The following is a 20,497-nucleotide window of genomic DNA, read 5'->3' as shown; positions in this document are numbered from 1 at the left end:
GAAATTGAAAATGTATAATCTTATTTTTTACGTTTCAAATAATCAGACAAAATTTCATTTGATATTCAATAAATACAACATGCCTACTACATGGAAGAATTAATTGGATACTTGTGTTTGGATAAGCATAGAGAATTAAGAAGGTGAATCCAGTTGAAACAGCGTTGACCCAGTCTATAGTAGTACCTATGTGAGAGAATTAAATGAAATAATCCAAATAAAGTATTAGAATAATGCCTAGTACATAGTGTCTAGTAAAAGTTAGCTATTACTATTATTAGTATGTTTATGTATACATTTGAATATTCTTTGATGGAAGTTATACTATTTACTAAGTGCTTTGTGCATCACTGTTCTTAGCTTTTTGCATACATTTAATTATTATAGTTTAATGGGGGCACACTATTGTTGTTAGCTCCATTTTACAGATGAGAAAAACTGAAGTATAGAGGGGCTAAGTATATTGCCCAAACATCTAGGAAGTTGAAGAACTATCATGGGATTAGATTGAATCATTGGGTATAGCTAAAGAAAGATGGTGAATACTGGATTGTTTAAATTTGATAGTAGTTATATGTTAAATATATATTTTTGGGATTGTTTTCATTGATTATTCATATCATTGCTTTTTTAGGCATATAATCAATAATTTGTGAGCTGTAGAGCTGAAGGGTGTGTTTTATTTTTCTGACCTGAGCACTGTGCTTAAGAGCCATCATTGACACAGTTAAAATAGAATATATTTTACATTCTTGTCTCTCTTTTGATAGTTCTTTCTGAGGATAGTTTCTTTCTTTATATTAGTGCTTAGTTTGTTTCCCTAGCATTGCTTGTCTGACTCATGTTGAGGAATTTTTATGTTACAAATACTCAGGCCTACTACTCCCAACTACTAAGCATAAAAACAAGTCTAATTAGGTTGAAACTTGGGTTGTAGATAATAAAAGAAAGTATATAACATAAAACCGGTAAGAATTTTCACCTAAAATTAGTATCATCCTGAAGTGTTTCTTACTAAGGTTAGTAACTTAAGAGGGGGGAAAAAAAAAAACCCAGATGAAAAATGATATTAACAAAGTTAATTCAAGTATAATTGCATAATTAATATCCTGCTGGTCAAGACTTGCTTCTGAGTTACCTGTTTGAACAATAAGGGACATGGGAAGACCCTCCTCCACACTTATTTCAAAAATAGACAACTTGCTGAAAATATTGATGAGTAAGTTTTCATAGTAGGATTGGACTCACAGCAATAATGAGCTTTAAATTATAAACAGCTGATATTACAGGTTGGTGCCATTTTGAAGTCTTAGCATTTTCATTCTTAGCTAGTCTCTCAGCACTTATCTGGAAATCCTTTACATTTCAATTACTTTGATACTTCTTACAATATTTATTTTAAACTTAATCTGCCTCACACCCATTACCTTATCCTAAACTTTTACCCATGACTGTCAGAAGTGCACAATTATTTCTCAGAGAAACTACAGAACTCTCAGTACTCTGTTTTTGTTTGCCTTTATCTAACTTATCTCCATTTATAGCCATCTTAAGAGCCTCCCTGCAGTGTTAGTAAGAGGTTTAGCCTTTGATCTGTACCTTGGTCCTTCCTTTCCTCTTGTATATCCCATAAATATTTCAAATGCTCAACACCAAACTCATTTCCCTTCTTTGAAAATTTTCTTTGTACATGAATGACATTATGAACTAGAAAACTAGGAATCTCTGTTACTCTGCTACCTTACTTCATTTGGCCTTCCCAGTCCAGTCAGATTCCACCTCTGTTTGCTATGTCTATCCACAGTCCATATCAGCTTTCATTTCCTTGGTTCTCATTGCAAACCTGTATAACAACAACTCATTATGTGGGTAGAACTGTTGTTCCCATTTTGCGAGGTCACATAACCAATAAATGTCAGTATTTTTCTCCAAATAATTTATACGTTAATTTAAATGTATTGAAATAATTATTCTACCAGGAGAAAACATTGGTTGAGAGTGGCCAAGAGAGCTTTAAAAATGAATAATAATGAATGGAACTGCTAGATATTACTAAATATACTGTTAACTTACAATGACAAAAATAATGTGATGTGGGTATTAATATAGATAAATCAGTGGGACAGAATAGAGTGCTAAAAACATAGCCATAAATAAAAATATCTAATGAAGATAGAATTTTGAGTTGGTGGTCAGGAAATGGGTTGCTTAGAACCCTGGATATGAAACATAGAGGGGGACGCTGAACTCTTCTGAGAGTCATTACTCATGTAACCCACTTTCAGTGTTGCTTTTCTGGCTTTTTCCATGTATATGCCTAGAACAGTGGCTTATTATTAAAAAAAAAAGTCATTAGATTCCAACCTCACTATACAACAAATTGAATATGAAATGAGTTAAAAAGTTAAAAATGAGGTAGTAAAAATTAGAAAGGATATGTTTATTCTTAAAGTAGAAAACATTTTCTTAAAACCACAGGGAGAAAATCTCAAACGGAAAATTTAAACAATTAAAAGGTGAACTAGAAAAAAAAATTGACTATATGATAGACAAAGGTTACCATCTTATTATATAAAGAACCTTTAAAAAACTAAGTAAATGAATAAACCAGTGTAAGAGTTGAGAGAAGACATCATCAGTGAAAATACATAAATACATAAAGCCAATACAAATGTAACACTAGTTCATCCTGCTAACTAGGATTCAGTGAAGCCCTAATATGTTTAAAGAGAATTGAAAAAGGAGGATGGGGCAACCTTCTTGAAGGAAAATTTGGCAGCGTATTTAAAGATCATTAAAAAAATAGAGATGTATGTAAAAAGTTATTTAGTCTATGTCCCCTACACAGACATGATTAAATAAACCATCCTGAATTCTTAATCCGACATCGCACTATGCTGCGACTAAAATTTAGAGATGATACAAATTGATCTCAAAACAGGATGTCTACAATTATCTGAATTTAAAAGAAAAAAAAGTTCTAGCAGAAGGCTTTTTACCGAAGCAGTAACAGTTATTTATTTTAAGATTAAGGACTATTTCTTATTTTTTCTCTATCTTAAAGATTTTTGTAATGTACATTAATTTTGTAATTAGAAAATTGTCACTTTCTGTTGAAATAAAAGGTATCCAACTATAGTTTTTAAATTATTATTGTTTGTTGATGTGGCCAAGAGTGCTGCCTTTCTAATCATGCATGTTACTATTTAGAGAACTTAACACTGCTTAGACCCGAGACTTGGTAGGATCCCTGTGCAAGGTGGCATGGTTGGATCTGAACATGGTTGAGTCATATCTGATAGTATTGGTTTACAGAATTTTAATGGTGGGGGAAGGTGCTTTAAAATTGTGGAAGAATGAAATTGTTTCATTTCCTGTCTTTGGAGGTTATATTTTTGGATTCTTTATAAATACAATTTCTTTTTTTTCTAAAATGCTAACTTTGTTGCAGGCTCAGCTTTTGAACCCATGAAATCAAAGTGTTTCTATTAGTGTGTTATGAAGCTGTTAGAAAGCATAAGAAATTCAGTATGATAGATAAAATTGGTTGCTAATTTACAAAGTTAATCAAGGTATTTAATAAATTAGTTTTGGGGATTCATATAGTTTAATTTACTTCACTTAATTCCCAAACTTTCTAGTTTAAGGCTCTCTCAGTCAAGCAGAGAGAGAGAGAGAGAGAGAGAGAGAGAGAGTGTGTGTGTGTGTGTGTGTGTATCTCTCTCTCTCTCTCTCTCTCTCTCTGTAGCCTTTTAAAATCATTGTAATATAGGTATGTGTGGCTTTTTTCAGCTACCTAATAAGAGGAGAGAGGTCATTTGTTTATTTTGCTTAGTTCTTTTCATACAGAGATGCTTATTAATTTGATCTTATTTCAGTTTTCTTTTTGTAGGAAAGTTTCTTTTTAACCATTTCAAAATAAACCTCTTAGTTTAGGAGCAGGCAGGGAAGGTAAGGAAAAGCTAGATAGAGGTTGAGTGATGACAGAGTGGTATATGCTAGAGAAGGGAATAATGGAGGATGAAAGAAGGTATGACCAGATTACCAGAGAGGGAGAGGCAGATGAAGAAGCAGCAGTATTGATAGAATTGATGTGGTCTCACTGAAGAAAACGAGTGGCATCTACCTTAACTCTCCTTAATGCCTTTCATGGATATAGTAACTTTCATTTTGGAAAGCACAGGCACTTATACACATTCATGGTTTGTAATTGTGTAATCCCAAATACAGACTTTTTAATGGTTTTATGAACTGTTGTCACTATTGTTTGGAGATGAATGAATTTTTTCATTCATTTTTAGGACATCACTTATGAAGGAGAATAAATGTGAAAAAAGGGAAAGGAATGTGAAGCAATATGTAGCAGAATTCTTCTAAGAACTGAGATAGTATATATACCACAGTTTATTCTGTCAAAATATCAAAAGATCAAAACTTGGCTTAAGCATTTATTTTATTAAAAATTAATAATTTTAATTTCTTTGAATTAAAGTATTCATAAAAGTTGTGTTTAATTCAGTATGTATAGTTTTATTATTTTTAAAGAGCTTATTTGAGCCTCAGTATACATAGTTTTACATAAATAATAGTTGTGAGTAATGCTTATGCATTTTGCTTAGGTGTACCCTTGCTGTCCAAGAATTCTTATTAATATAAGTCAAAAGTCCTATGGAATATGCTCTTCTCCATATATTAGAAGCATTTCAAAATGTTAATATAAATTGTGTTTAAAGTAGAGAAATGGTATGTTTGATTGCTTTTACTGAACTGAATTATGTGGAATTCTGGTTTATAATATCAATAGGGAAAAGCTACCATGAAATGGATCCTTTTCAGTTAGTTTAGTCTATGAAGTTATTAAATTTTTGATATATTAAAAACCTTTGAGCTATAGTGATAGAAATTTTAGTAGAAGGAAATTACTAATAAAATTTCCAAGTCAAGTTTATTTTTTGCATATTTCACATATATATCACCCTAAGCATAGTTTTTCAAAAGCAGTATGTTATCTCTCATTTGTTCAAGAAATTAAATGACAATTGGCTGTACTCCTTAGCCTCAGTGTCCTTTGTAATCTGATCCAGTCGTCTAGTCTCTCCACTGTACACCCCAGCACTTAGTTCAGCAAATATTTATTGAATATGTATGATAGAGGCCATGTTTTGTAATAAAAATATGGTATACTATAGTAATGTTGGTATTGTTATGTACAGTCTCTCACCTCAACTCAAGATCTTAGAGTTATAAAAACATAGTACAGTGGCTTTCAAACTTTTTTTAGAGTGATAAAAATGTGCTTTATTAGTGACTCAAATACTATGAATGGTTTTACTGTTAGTGACATCCTCCAAAATGTTGAGCAACTTTTAAAACATAAGATTACTAACAACCAAAATATTGTATTCCCTGGATCTACAGGGTGTTGTCTTCCTGGAAAAGTCTGTGTATATTTTAAATCCCTGTAAACACCTCTTTCTGTATTTTAGAGGTATAATGTGTTTAGGCTCAGATAATTATAAATTTTTAATCTGCATGACTAGTCAGTATTACATTCTACATTTAAATGGGATGTGGGTCAGTTCTTTCTTAGAAGGACTAATTTTTCATATTGCGAAATACCTGTTCCACACTTGTAATCTATAAACTGGTAGTATCCTTTGGTCCTCAGTATGACCAAAAATACCTTCCAAAATTCCATCTCTCGTGGACTGAATTAGAACCATTGGGTTAGAGCATTGTGGCCAAAGGAGAAATTTGCTCCCTACACCGGGCCAGGCCCTAAAGGTATAAAGCAAATAAGAAATAAATAGCGTCCATGTGAGAGAGGTTCAGGGGAAAGAGCTTTCTCAAGGAGCCAACTGAGTTTCATTTTGCTGCTGAGGAGAGCAAAAAATTAATTAGCAGGAATTCCAGAGAGCACAATAGAATGATTTGGAAGCGAGAGGAGACACACAGGATTGAATCAGATTAGGGAATTTACAGAGCAATGTGGAAATGAGAGTCTGCAGTGATGGATGAAACTTGGGAAAGCTTGGTTTGTTGTCAGTGACTAAGTAAACATGGAAAAGAGACCTGATAGAATTCCTTTAGAAAGTCCCTTTTAAAAAAGTAAAAATGTTGACATACACAGAACTGCAAAGTAGATGAACCCTTACATAACTGTCATCCAGCTACAATAATCACCAATTCGTGGCCACTCTTTTTCTTGCAATTCCCAGTAATTCCATGTTCTACAGAGTGGCCCAGTACACTCCGATAATAGCTCACCGGTATTTTCTATTCTTTTCTTTTCTCTCTCTTTCTCTGTCTTTTTAAAATAATTCAGTGCACTAAATGGATTTCTTGACTGGCGAATAGGTTACACCTGGCAGTTAGAAAATTGATTTTAGGGTTTGTAGTTAAACTGCTTAGGTTACAGTTCTGAGTGTACCCCTTAATAACGTTGTGTTCTTAAGCTTATTACCTAATTCTTATCCTCAGATTCCTCTCTATGAAGTAGTACACAATCACCTTAGTAAGGTTTTTATGAGAATTATGTGAAATAATATATGTTAGTGCTTAACAGTGCCTTACACACATAGAAAATATTCAGTTAATAGTAGATACTATTACCATTGTAAGTGACAGAGCTGGGATTTAAGTCTAGGTCTCTTTGATTCCAAAATCTGAGTTCTTAGCTCGTAATTTTCTAATCTAACATACACTTTACAGACAATTATAAAGAAAAAAATAAAAACCAATCTAGAGATAATGTATATTTTTCTATTCATACATAGTTTTTTTCACTCTGTATCAAATTGCAAACATTTCCCATTTCTTTGAAAACAATTTTCAAATAATATTCCACCATATTGTTCCCTAGAGTCAGAGTGTTATGCTACTTAGAATAAAATATTTATCTAGTTCTAGTTTTTTAGTCAATGCACAGTAAAACTTAATTACTATTTTAAAAACTTTATTATGGGAATTTCAGTCATATGCAAAAGAATGGTGTGATGAAGTCCCTATGTACCTATCCTTCAGCTTCAACTATTAATTACTGACCAATTTTATCTATACTACCACACTTACCCATTCTGTCTCGTGCTTTGTTGAAGCAAATCTCAAATGATGTTTTATCTCATCCTTTTTTTTTTCACTCCCTCTTTAATCCTCCTGCCCCCACTTCCACCCCTGACCTATGGATGTCATTTCCCCTTAAGGGCTGGATCTCTGAAGGCGGGGCATCTCCTTCCACACACTCACAGTGCACTGGGGGTGGGGAGAGGGGGCTGGCGCACCTGGGATATGGTCCGTGGCTCCACCTGGGGTGCAAACCCAGGACCTTCTGTGTGTAAAGCAGACGTGCTAACCACTGCACTATGGAGCCACCCCTATCTCATTCTTAAATATTTCAGTATATAGCTCTAAAAGATAAAGAATATTTTTAAAACAGAACTGTATCACTGTCACACGTTATAAAGTTAAAAATAATTTCTTAACCTCAAGCTCCTGAGACTTAAATTCATCATGTATTCATTGTTCAAACTCTTATGTGATATTTTTAAAAGTAATTTAAAAATAGTTTCTTTGAATAAGAATTCAAATGAGATCAATATATTGGTATTGGTATGTTTATCCTTTGAGTTTCAGATTTATGAGCTGCCCCCCCCCATTGCAGTTTATTCATTGTAGAAACTGTTGTGCAGAGGCTTCTGTATGATGGAGAGCTAAAAATGTTTTTTAATATTTTTAAAACGTTGTTGGAAAAAAGGGCACAATACCTTATGTAGCCTCAGAAGACTATAATATGTGCTCCTTGGTCTTGTACAGTTTTCTGATCCGTGCTTAGAATTTTCCGTAATTTGAATTTTCATGATTGCATCTCCATGGTGGTGTTTAATGTGTTCTTCTGTCTCTTTTATTTCCTATAATTAATATTTGCGTCTCAAGGTCTAATCAGATTTAGGTTCAGTCTTTTTTTTTTTAAACTCATTTTGTTCATTACCTCTACTATATTTCTTTTCCTGTAAGTCATATTTATTAAGGTGTCATTTATATACAATAATATACTGTTTTAAGAGGGCAATTTGATGAAGTTTGGCAAATATACACAACTGGGTAAACCACTGTGAGAATCAGGATATAGACCATTTCTGTCACTCCTTCTGCCCCATCCCCCACACACATACACCCAACTCCTGACAACCATCGATTTACTTTCTGTCATTGATTTTACTTTCTCTAGAATTTTATAGAAGTGGACTCATGGTATATAGTCTTTATTTTCTGGTGTCTTTCATGTAGCATAATGCTTTTGAGATTCACCCATTTTGTTACTGAGTAGTATTCCACTGCATAGCTGTACCAATATTTGTTAAATTTTTCAACAGCTAATGGACATTTGGACTATTTCCAGTTTTGGGCTTATGGAAAGAAAGTTTTTTTTTTTTTGGTTCAGGTTTCATTTCTCTAAGAATAGAATTGCTAGGTCATATGGTATGTATACATATTTAAATTTATAAGAAACTTCTGAACTGTTTCCTACATGACTGTACCATTTTCAGTTCCCACTAGCAATATAGGAGATATTCAGTTGTTTCAAATCCTCATTGACAGTTGGTATTGTAAGTCTTTATTCTGGTAGTATGTAGTGATAGCCCATTATGCTTTCAATTCGTATTTCCCTAATAACTAATGATATTGAGCCTCTTTTCATATATTATTTCTTTATCCCTTTTGTGGAATGTCTTCAAATTTTTGCTTATTTTTAATGTGCTGAAATATATCCTGATATGTGGTATGTGGAATAAATCTAATTTCATTTTTTTACTACAGCTTTCCAGTGATCTCCAAACCACAAGCTAAAACTTCCTCTTTTTCCACTGATGTGAATTTTTACATCACTTTTATTCTTAACTTAAATTTGTCTCTGTATTTGGATCTTTCTGAATTTTCTATCCTATTCCTATGAATCACAGTTTTTTGAGTCCTAATTAATTACAGTTTTATAAAGATATCCTAATTTTCTTTTTACTGGATTATTTTGTCAGATCTGTAGCAATGATCTGTATAATTTTTTAAGAACATGTTTTAGTTTCTTTTTTTTTCAGTATCAGTAACTGTTACCAATGAAAATCATACTTTTTTGTTGTTGTTAGGGGGTTTTGTTTGCTAAAATATTGGTACTCTCAAATGCGACTTTGGGAAAAGTGAAGAGCTTGATGAAATCAGCGATGCTTTTTATCTCTTCTGTTTAAAAGACGTTATTTCACGAAATCTGACTTTTTAATTTCAATTTCAAATCATTGTTAACCCTGTTCTCATGCAGCTTTCTGTCTAATCCATATTAAAAACAGAGGATAACTTTTACATGTTTACATTTACCTAGAAATGAGAGCTGTGAAGAGAGGGGATTCAGTCACGCATTATTGACATACTATAAAATCAGTATCTATTTTCTTTTCGTCTTTTTTCTCCAAAATAAATATCTTATAATTCATAGAAAGAAACTTTGAAAAACATTTAGGGTTCTTTTTGGTTCTGTTTTGCTAGCACTTACTTGAAAACAACTCTCTCTCAAGGATACTAGTCAGCTGTGTGCTGAAGAGAATTATTAATCTTGACGATAAATAGAAGTAGAACATGTCTTTACCTACCTTTGTCTATTAACCGAGTTCTTTTTTGCTTTCATTCTTTTCTTATTTCTTACCATTTCTACCAAAGTGTTCATCTAGGTATATATTTATCACTGTTATATAAGATAGCTTAGAGAATTTGTAGGGTGCTTGTTGCTAAAAGAACTCTCTTGGTTGGTAGAAGAACTTAGGAGGAAAGTCATGATTCATTAAGTAATCCCTATTCTAAAAGCTGTTCTGGAATGTAATATGCACAGTCCACAGAGATATATGTATGATGAATAGGTTCCTAGGTCAGTGGGTAACGGTGTTGCCATGGGAAAAAACATTCAGAATTTTAACTTGGGGTGCCACAATCCATCTTTCTGATTTGTTTCATCTTGGTAACTCATTCATTCATTTTATCAAACATTTACTGAAGACTTTTTTCTTTTTATTTATTTTTTTAATGTACTGGTATGGGAGTTTATATTTATTGAGGGAGTGGGAGGAGGGGAGTAGGTTAGTGTTTCATGAAGGGCTGGATTTCAGAAAATGAAAACAAAGATAAATAACGTCCCAGTGCTTAGGGAGTTTCTGGCTACCTGTCTTAACTTTTACTTTCTATTTGTACTACACTGACTTAAGAATTCTAGCTTTATGCTACTGACGTTAGATGCTGTGGTCAGAGATTTTTGCAGTCCACATACTGGCGAATGAGAGATGATTGCTTTCACAGAGTAGAAGACTAGAGATGAAACCACTCTTTATTCTTTCCAGATCTTATACTCTTGTTTCTCAGCCCCCACGTTTAAATGGTTGACTCTTGTCTCAGTAATATATATTGAAGAATTCCTTTTTAATTCTCTTTTCTGTTCTAGGACCTCCTTCATACTGTTTTCATTATTGTGGTTTCATACATTTTAATATTAATTAAAGTGAGTGTTCTGTCTTTATTTTTTAAAAGTAATTTTTTTAGATATCTTATGTATTATTTGTCCAGATGATCCACCTGGTTGGCATTTTTATTCAGTTTATAAATTGATTTACAGATTATTGACACATCACAATATTTTTTCTCAGTTGAACAATAGGTTATAATTCATATTCATTCCCTAGTAAAGTTTTATAGTTTTTAAATAAAGTTTTTTAGTTTTTTAAATGGTTACTATTAAAGTTATATAATCTAACTGGCTATTGATGTTACTTTAGGAAGCTATTTTTGCATACTTATTGAAAAATTATTTTAGGGAACTCTAATGAATTCCAAAATATTTTTAGGTTATTTTCTTAACAAATATTATACTTGAAATGATGGAATTTTGCCTTCGTTCTAATGCCAAAATCTCTTATTTTTCTTATCTGGTTTTATCAGATGGCCTTTCCAGAGTGATGTTCCCATTAGGCTATAAATTTCATGTGTGTGGTGTATATTTTGATCATGTTTTACTTACATTACAGAGAACTGTAGCACTATAACATCTTTCCATGTTATGTAGTGAAAAGTCCAGACTTCTCAAGCTGTTTATTATTTATGTTTCTTTGTGGTAAGAGCATATGCCTTTCCAGTCCTCACCTTTATCAAAAACTGTGAAGGAGCTGAAAGCTTATCTTGCTTACAGGCTACATTTTAGCCTGCTCTAGTTTCATGGATCCTGGCAGAAGATGCTGGTCTCCTGGGTCAGAGTCAAAGACTGTGTATTGCTCACAGCAATTGCAGTAGGCACAGGATCATCATTTTTCTTGTACCAGTTACCCAAGCCCCATTTCCCACAGGGTTGCATGACTAGGGCCAGCTGACACCACTACACAGTTTTGTTATAGGAGAGGACCCTGAACATTTTCTGGAATCTCAGCCTGCTTGTTTTTTTAATTTCACCCTTTTCCTTCTTTCCCTGGATTTCCTCTTCACATCATCCTAATTTAAGACTTCATCTCTGATAGATGCTTTCTTCCTTCTTCCCCCATTATGGACCTTGTGTCTTCGAGGGTGCTGCTTATCTACTATGATCCTTCTACTCCAGTAACTCTTGTTTTCTATAGTGTCCTCAGTCATTTTTTTCTCTTTGTATAGTTTGTAAATTCTGTTGTCTTTCTTGCCATTCTGTGTTTTGGCCAGTGTCTTAGTGTTTGCATACTGCTTGTAGAGATATTATTTATTTATTGTCTCTCACAGATCCCTTTAGGGCAGTGTATTGGTTAAGAATGTGTTCAGTTATAAGGAATGGGTAACCAACCCATTTCACAGTGGGGGTAATGGATAGAGTGGATAGAGTGTTTCTTTTTATGGGTTTTTTTTCCCCCATGTAAAAAGTCTGTAGATAGATAATGCTGGTGTTGAGTCAGCTTTTTAACAACACCCTTTCCTGTAAGTTTTTCCATGTGCTCTTCTCATCATGTGAAGTTTGTATTTTCTGTATCTGCAGTTCCAAATTATCCTCATCCTTGAAATTAAAAGCTCTTCTATAGAGTCTTTGTAGAAGACTTACTCCCCAGGTGAGAAAACTTCCTGTATATGCTCATAGGTACTACTAAACTAGACAATGGCCTTTATCATTAAATTTTATTTATATATCTGTGTCTTCCCATTAGGCTATAAATTTCATGTGTGTGGTGTATCTTTTGTTACCCTCCAAAAAATGCTTTGTTTAAGGTAGACACAGTCTATTTACTTGTTGAGTGAATGATAAAGAATGAGTGAACTTACCTTTAAGGAAACTTGGAAAAAAGATACGTTGGCAGGGATGTGAATGTGCAGGTTTGGGTGCAGATAATTTAATTTGTAGGAATTAAATGTACATATTGTTGAAAGAAACCACCTTATTGTGTAAATTAGTTTCTGAAAGGACAGATATTTCTTTAATGCTATCTTAACATATTATCAAATGTTCTCTTAATATTATGTGGCAATAAAATGGAAATTATGCTTTCTTTCAGTGCTTGGATGAATATGAAGATGATGAAGCAGGGCAGAAAGAGCGGAAACGAGAAGATGCAGTTACACAACAGAATACAATGCAGAATGAAGCTGTCAGCTTATTAGATCCAGGCAGTTCTTATCTGCTTCAAGTAGGTATTTACAAATACTGGATGTCATCATCTATTTTAACTATAATTTTAAAGTTACCGTTAATCATTCTTCTAGTCTTATTTTGGTTGCATCAGCTCCATTTAAATATTTTCAGTGGATTTAACCACTGATTTTTCTTATATCTGAATACTTTTGACTTAAGCAGTATTTGGTCTTTTTTTCCTGATCAATGAATATTTGCTGACTGACTGAATAATAAGTAAGTATAACAGTATTAATTGTAAAAACAACCAAGAAAAATAATTACCTCCTTGCCCTTAAAAAAGTAAGAGTAAGTTTAAGGTTCTGATCTAGGTTGATATTTGTATTAGAAAACATAGCAAGTAGAGTTGAACAGAAAGGTTCTAAAAAGTCACATTTTTAAACATAATAATAAAAAGCATTATCACGAATTTCCAAAAACATCTATATTTCTGCATAATTATAAAATACTTTTTAAAATAAAATTTAACTGAGCTTTAGGTATTATTTTAGGTTCTTGCAGCACAGAAAATTGGGAGTTAATTGTATTAGGATGCCTCAGTATAAGGCAAATCACTGCAAAATTATTTAATATAAACTAATCTTAATTTGATGATATTTTGAGATCATAAGCTACTGTGTTGTCTTTTCAGAGTTCCAGTTTTGACTTTTTCATGAATTTTATTAAGATTCCACTTTAAAAGGAGTTTCAAGGCAGTGCTCACATCTCCCCATTTTATTGATGACAAAAATAAAATAGAAACTTGTCTATTAATTTGCAAGGTTATGATAAAAGGCATTGAGCAGAGCGAGGCAAAATATTTTAAAGCGGTTTGGAAATGCAAACCGCTTTAAAACTTCATTTTCCTCTGCTCTTTGAGGCAGATATATTGACATGAAGAATTGTAGAGTGATAGAGGTTTAATCTTTTTCAAGTGAAGATATTGGCTTAATTTATTGGGATAGAGACAATATAGCATTTTGGTTAAGCGTCTACAACTGGTTTCAGTTCCTGGTCATGTTACTAACTCTGGCATACTCAAATAACAGCAGCTTTTAGAAAGAGGGCTGATTTCCTTCTGTTGAATGAAGCCCTTACCCAGTCAAAGCTGGGAGGCCTTGTGTCAGCACATGTAGCTTATTCTCAAATATATACCCTTTAGATATGGAACAGTCAGCTGATTTGGGCTCTTAGAGGAGCTTTCTGCCTCATCTAGTTTTTCTTCTTTCCTGTAGCTTTTCTAATCTCTTGCCAGGGCCACTCATTATTTCTTTCATTTTTGCTTATTTGTTTGTTTCATTAGCAGTTAGGACGTGACTCATTTTTTAACCTTGCCTCCAAGCGTCTTTTTTGCCAGGCTGTGTGTTAGGATGAAAGTGAGGTTAAAACTCTTCCATGGGTCCCAGATCATCTCATGAAGTTGGAGTGGGAACAGAAACTCCTCTTGTCAATAAACCTGACCTCTCTCCGAGTTACTACCTCAATTTATGTATTCTACTATTCATATAGGATAGATATTTATTTACAAGTCCAACTTCAAAGAAAATAAAAACAGAAAATAGTGGCATCATTGGTTGATATATAAGGCTTTCTAAATTACAAACAATGTAGTGGTGAAAAACTTTCAGTATGTTATTTTGCATATATGTATGTAAATCAGTAGCATAAAAATCCTAGGACTAGAATTTCTGGGTGAAAAGGAATGTGCATTTGTAATTTTGATGATGTTTCCAAAATGTTCTTTTTAGGTGTTGCACATGAACTTTTTTTTCATGTCACTTAGAATTCTTGTGTATTATTTTCAGTGGCATAGAATTTTCTTTTTTAAGTGTATAATACTTAACACAGATTTCCCATTAGTGGAAATTCTCAGTGGTTAAATTTTTTTACTATTATAAATAATATTGGAATTAACATCTGTTTAAGTTTGTAGATAAAACTTTTTGTGTTTGAATTATTTTCTTTGGCTTGATTTCCAGAGATAAACTTACTGGGCCGAAAAAAGCACCGTAAGCATTTAAAAATTTCCTGATACATATTGCCTACATTACTTACCACAAAAGGTTTGTCAGTTTATATGTATATTGTGGCATTTTGTGAGAGGGCATTTGTGAGTTTGATGTTCCTCTTCTTTTTTATTTGATTGATTTTTCTTTTAAAAATAGCCTCAAGTTTACTGAAAAGTTGCAAGTCCTGTACAGAGAACTCTCCCTCCCCTAAATTGAGATTAAGTTGGTAACCTGGTGCCCTATTACCTCAAATACTTTACTGTGTTTTCTACATAACGACAACATAGCTCTTAAAAATGGGAAATTAAACTTTACACATTCTTACCATCTAATATTCAGACCTCATTCATGTTTCACCAGTTTTCTCAGTCATGTCCTAAATTACAGCAGAAAGATCTAATTCAGAATCATACATTGCATTTAGTTCCCATATCTAGTTTCTTTCATTCTGGAACAGTTCCACAGTCTTTCCTTGACTTTCTTAATTTTAACACTTAAAGACTATAGACCCGTAATTTTATGTTCTTCATTTTAGGTTATCTAAGGTTTACTTATAATTAGATTCAGGTTATATGTCTTTATCAGGAATATCGCAGAATCGATTCTGTGTTCTTCTCATTGCATATCCTGTCAGGTGGTACTTGATTTTGTACCATTGCAGCTGATGATCACTGATCATGTGATGAGCATGTGATTAAGGTGGTGTTTACCAGACTTTACTTCCCCATAAAAAATATTTTGTGGATAAGTGCTTTGAACCATGTAGATATCTTAATCACCATCAAACTTTCTATATCTATTAATAATTCATGTATATTTATAACTATATATCTGTATTAAATCACTATTACCTAGTTTATCTGATGGATTATAACCTGTTACTGTCTGTATTAGTTTTTTTTTATTGCTGCTGTGACAGATTACCACAAACTTAGTATATTTAAAACAATACAAATTTATTATCTTAAATTCTGTAAGTTGGAATTCCTACATGGATCTCATTGGGCTAAAATCAAGGACTAAAATCACAGGCTAAAATGAGGGCCAAATTCCTTTTTGGAGGCTCTAGAGGAGAAACAGTTTACTTGCCAGCTCCTAGCAGCTATCCATATTATATGGCCAGTGGCCCCCCTTCTCCTTCAAAGCCAGTAATGATGAGTTGAGTCCTTCTCACATTGTATCATTCTGACCTTCTTATTCATATTTTCTTCTGACCTCTTTCTGCCTCCCTATTCCATTTTATATTGGGCCCATCAAGTAATCCAGGACAAACTCCCAGTGTAGGGTCATTGATTAGCATCCTTAATTTCTCTTTGCCATGTACTCTAATATGTTCGAAGGTTTTAGGGATTAGGTTGTGAGCATCTTTGAGGGTCATTATTCTGCCTACCACAACACTATTACTTGTTTTGATTTTCAAATTAACCCAGATTTGGACAGTGGGAGCTCCTTTAAGCTTTCATATCCTTTGCCATGTCACTGTCATTTTTGGAATACTTCCTTGTTTTCTGGCATAATATGTTATAGGATCATCTTTAATTTTCTTATTCCTTTAACTTTTCCTTGGAAGTAGCCATTTTCTTTAAAGATTGATTCCTTTTACTGGAAAATCATATTTTGAAGCCAAGGTCTGAGCTGTAGGTATGTTCATGTTATTGAGGTGTCACCATTCCTAGTTCTTCTCTATGTACAGACCTACAGAATATATGTATGTCCATATGTGCATACATACCTATCTATCTGCTGCCTGCTTACCTAACTAGTTAGCTAGCTAGCTACATCCATCTATCTATGTAGATATTGAAATTAATTTATACTAATACCTCCAATTCTAATCCAATACCATGGCGTTTATTCTAGTATTTGTAATTCCCTTTTGTGACATTGAAAAAGCTATTTCCCATTATCCTTAATATGTTCTATTTGTTCAGTTCCCCTGTATATAACCTATCTCCCATTGCCACTCCTTGCCTACATTTATGTCCTCCTCACCATAAGTGGGTTCTGACATCCCATGTTGGCTCTTCCTGTATGTGAACACTCCTCATTCTCTTCATCTAGGGTATCCCATGTGAGGCTATAGGATGCTTTCCTTACCCTGCTTGATTTGCAACTCCCCACACCAGGTTAACTCCCCTCTGTGGATTTCTTCCTTACACTGCTTAGCTTCTGCCATCCTGGGACAGGCTGCTCTTTCTTTCTTTGTTCCTTGAGATCTCATGCCGGATTGCTCTTCCACGGGAACCCCTCATCGACTTGATTGGGTTTTGACACCTCTAGTCCTGGCTACCACTCTGTGAACACTGTTTTCATCCTGTTTGAGCTCTGGCACATTACCCCTGGTCATCCTTCTGTGGAGATGTTCTCTCTACCCTACAGAGGCTGTGAATTCCCCATGCCAGACTGCTTCTTTGAGGGTATATCTTCTTCACCTTTTGGGCCTCTAAAACCCTATTCTGGACCACTCTTCAAAATGAATGACCATCACCCTGTGCTTGGGGCTATTGATGTCCCTTCATGTGACTTCCTTTCTGACCTTGCCTCAAGACTGATAAATGGCCTTTCCTTTCCTGCTTTGTAGACACCCTCCTTATTTTGCTCAGCCTCTGATTTCTCAGACCGGGCAAATCCCCCCAGCCTGTATGACACTCTCCTCAATTTGCTTGGACTGTAATCCTCTGTACCAAGCCACTCTTCATGTAGGATTCTGGTATTCCAGTACCCAAGTGTAGAGCACTGTTCTTCCTCTCTACCTTGCTCTGCTCCACCTAATGGCTTTAGGACTGTCAGGAAAGGAAGGGGAATGATGAGTTTTTTCTTTTTTAATCTTTGTTAATTTGATAAAGTTCTTGTTTTTTCATTTTCTTATCTATTATACATTACAGATATTTTGTTCTGCATTCATCTTTAACAATCTATCTCACTACATTATGTATACCAGTGTAATATAGGTATTTTAAATTAGTCTTGAGGGCCGGTTAGCATGTTATGCCATAATTTTACTGTCTATGGATCTGTTGCTAGTTTGAGTAACTTCCGTATTGTTTTGCTATATTTTATTGAGTCTGTATTTGTCTGATCTTATGTCATATATGCTTTTCTATTTGTTTATACTTGGCAAGTTCTGATCAGCCACTGCACCTGTAAAGACAATGCTCATGGGATTTCCTTATTGACCATTCTCAGTTTGAATGTTTTGTTTAAACTTACACAAAACACTTTGTGCTTTGCTAACATTTTCTAAGCTCTACATAGGTCTTTTCTCCTCCCTTTAATAATATAATCCCTCATTGCAAGGAAGATTATTTCAGGAAAAGTATATTTTACATCAGTTGTATAACAGACTTTGAGGTTATTAGCAGGTCTAATTACATAGTCTGTGAAACTTTTAAGACCAATATCAGTCTTAGCAGTTGTATTTTTCTTAACACAGTTTCAGTGAAACTGGTGTTTTTCCTTTTCACTCACATTTAGAATCATACTGTTAACTAACAGTTACCATAATTATTTGTCACCCTTTGGAAATCGTTGTGTCCAAAGAAATGTAGAGGCTTCTGACAAATCTCAGATGGAGTTTATATTTGTATAGAATTTTATTTTAATGTGTAGAAATATCAAGCATTTTCCTCAAAATTATAAGGGACTCTATTTTTTTAAAATTATTTATTTAACTTAGTTTCAAGTAAACAGTACATTGGTTAGACATCTATATAGTTCATAAAACTATCTCCCCAATTGCTGTCTCCCTCCCCTGGCCCTCCACTTAGCCATTACATTAATGCTAACTGCGTTCCCTATCCTCATGACCATCTATCAACTACTAATTTGTACTTCTTTAACCCTTCACTCCATTCTCCCAGTCCCTCACCACCCCCCTCTGTCTATCACCAAATTATAAGGGACTCTTTAGTTACACTGTAGGGGTTGATTTTGTTTTTTTTCTATCTATATTTCTTATTCAGGATGTACCCAGTTTTCTCTTTTTGGCAAGGGTATAGAGATCACTTTAAACTCTATCCGTAATTGTCAATTTTGAAAACACATGAGAAGCAGGTTACCACCCTTTCAATCTCTGCTAATTCTGATACTGGTATAATTGTTCATACATCTTGGATGTGAGCATGGAGTGATTTGATCAAAGTATGTCAAAATTCTAACTTTTAGCTGTGTAGAAAATTCTGTGTAAAACTTGAGATATGTTTTAAGTGACTTGTTATTTAAAAAGCTGTAAGAAATGTAGAAAACTGGTATTACACAACTTCCTATTAGTAAACTTACTGGAAACTTGACTGATACTGATTTTGGAGTTGTTTACAGTTGGGTCAAAGTATAAAAGTACTGTATGCCATTATAGTGTTGCTGAAAACACCCTCTGTTTCACATTTCTGTATCTTAAATTTCTACTCTAAATCTATATTAGTCAAAGTTTTGTCATTTTAGGGGATATACCTATTTTAAACCTCAAGAATATTTATTGCCAGGTTGCTTATACCCTTTCATATGATACATCAGTAACCCACAAATCAGTAAATCCAATAAGGACTATTTTCATTTAGCACTTCTGCTTATCCTTTTCAGTGGATAATCAGGCCGATGTCATGTTTTGAAATATTTCAGTTATAACTAAAATGAAAGCGATATGATGTTTTGGAACTTAGGGCATTATTAGCATTTTTTAAATGAATATTTAGATAAAATTTAAGGAATATTCCTTAATTTTAGTTCGTATAGAATAAAATTAGGAAATTTTATATAAAAAACCATTTATAAAATTAGTTGAAATACTGTTTGTGAAATTTCAAGGGTGTAAATTCACATGAAATCATTATCATCTGCATTTATAAATGTATCTTGAGTAGATACACATAAGCTTAATATTTCTTTCCACTTTATCTAAGTGACCAGTGATTAAACATTTTAATCTAATTATTATAGTTTCAAAGATAATTCAAAAAATAGGTTTTATAAAGTATATTCTTTGTTATTCACTAGAGATTTCATATTTTTGTAACTAGGAATATATTTTACCTATTTAGTGTACAAAGATTCAACTGCCTCATCTTTAGGGGCTGCCACTTTAAGGACAGGCAGATAAGAATCTCTGTAAGTTTAATTGTTAGGCTTTAGTTGCTGTCCATGTTGTAAGTGCGGTTGGTGCCCAGGGGAGGGTTAAAATGATTTTGAACCAACTGTCAGAGCATGGCTTCCCGGAATGTACTCCTGTTAAGTAAAGGGTCAAGTCCACAAACATGGGTACTTCTAGTATCTGTCACCTGGTTATTTCCTACAGTCAATTAATTTAAAGGACTTGTGCTGATTGTTTTATTCACTTATGACATTTAATCTCCACAACAACCCAATAAAATAGACATTGTTATTATTCCTGTTGTAGAAATGAGGAAACTGAGACTGATAAAAGTTAAATAACGTACTCATAGTTTCATAGCTATAGAGTGGCCTATCTAGTTGGAACTTAAATGTTTTACTCTTAACCATATGGTTTGCTGTACTATTTCTCCACATTGATATGAACTTTGTTGACCCATGTAGTCATTATTTGCTGTATTAATTTAGAATCTGGGCATCTTATAAAGGAAGTTTATTCCTTGATTTTAATCATATCAGAAATTCTTTAATTGTAGGCTCTCTCTTGGAGACTTAGTGATTAACTAGAAAAAAGTTATAACCAGCTTTTTAAAAGACTTAATATTTGATTTTGACCAGTTTTATTAAAATAAAACTGCAAAATTATTTGGAGAACCTGGGCTATTAAAAGACTGAACAGAAATAACTGGTTAGTTGCAAGATAATAATTTCCCCACTTAATGGTTAATGTTAA

The 20,497-nt window shown here is 33.5% G+C and overlaps 1 protein-coding gene across 3 annotated transcripts in view; it reads left to right on the top strand.

Moving 5' to 3' along the window:
• The window catches only part of PAWR (pro-apoptotic WT1 regulator), a 151,019-nt gene that overhangs the window by 44,829 nt on the left and 85,693 nt on the right, over positions 1 to 20,497 (top strand). For all 3 annotated transcript variants that reach the window (XM_039838917.1, XM_039838915.1, XM_039838916.1), the window contains exon 3: positions 12,534 to 12,665. In XM_039838917.1, the coding sequence (XP_039694851.1) occupies positions 12,534 to 12,665 (132 nt within the window). The remainder of the gene's footprint in view (positions 1 to 12,533; positions 12,666 to 20,497) is intronic.

Source organism: Pteropus medius, unplaced genomic scaffold (genome assembly GCF_902729225.1).
Source record: "Pteropus medius unplaced genomic scaffold, Ma_sr-lr_union100, whole genome shotgun sequence".
Lineage (NCBI taxonomy): Eukaryota > Metazoa > Chordata > Mammalia > Chiroptera > Pteropodidae > Pteropus > Pteropus medius.
This window is presented reverse-complemented; position numbering and strand designations above follow the sequence as displayed.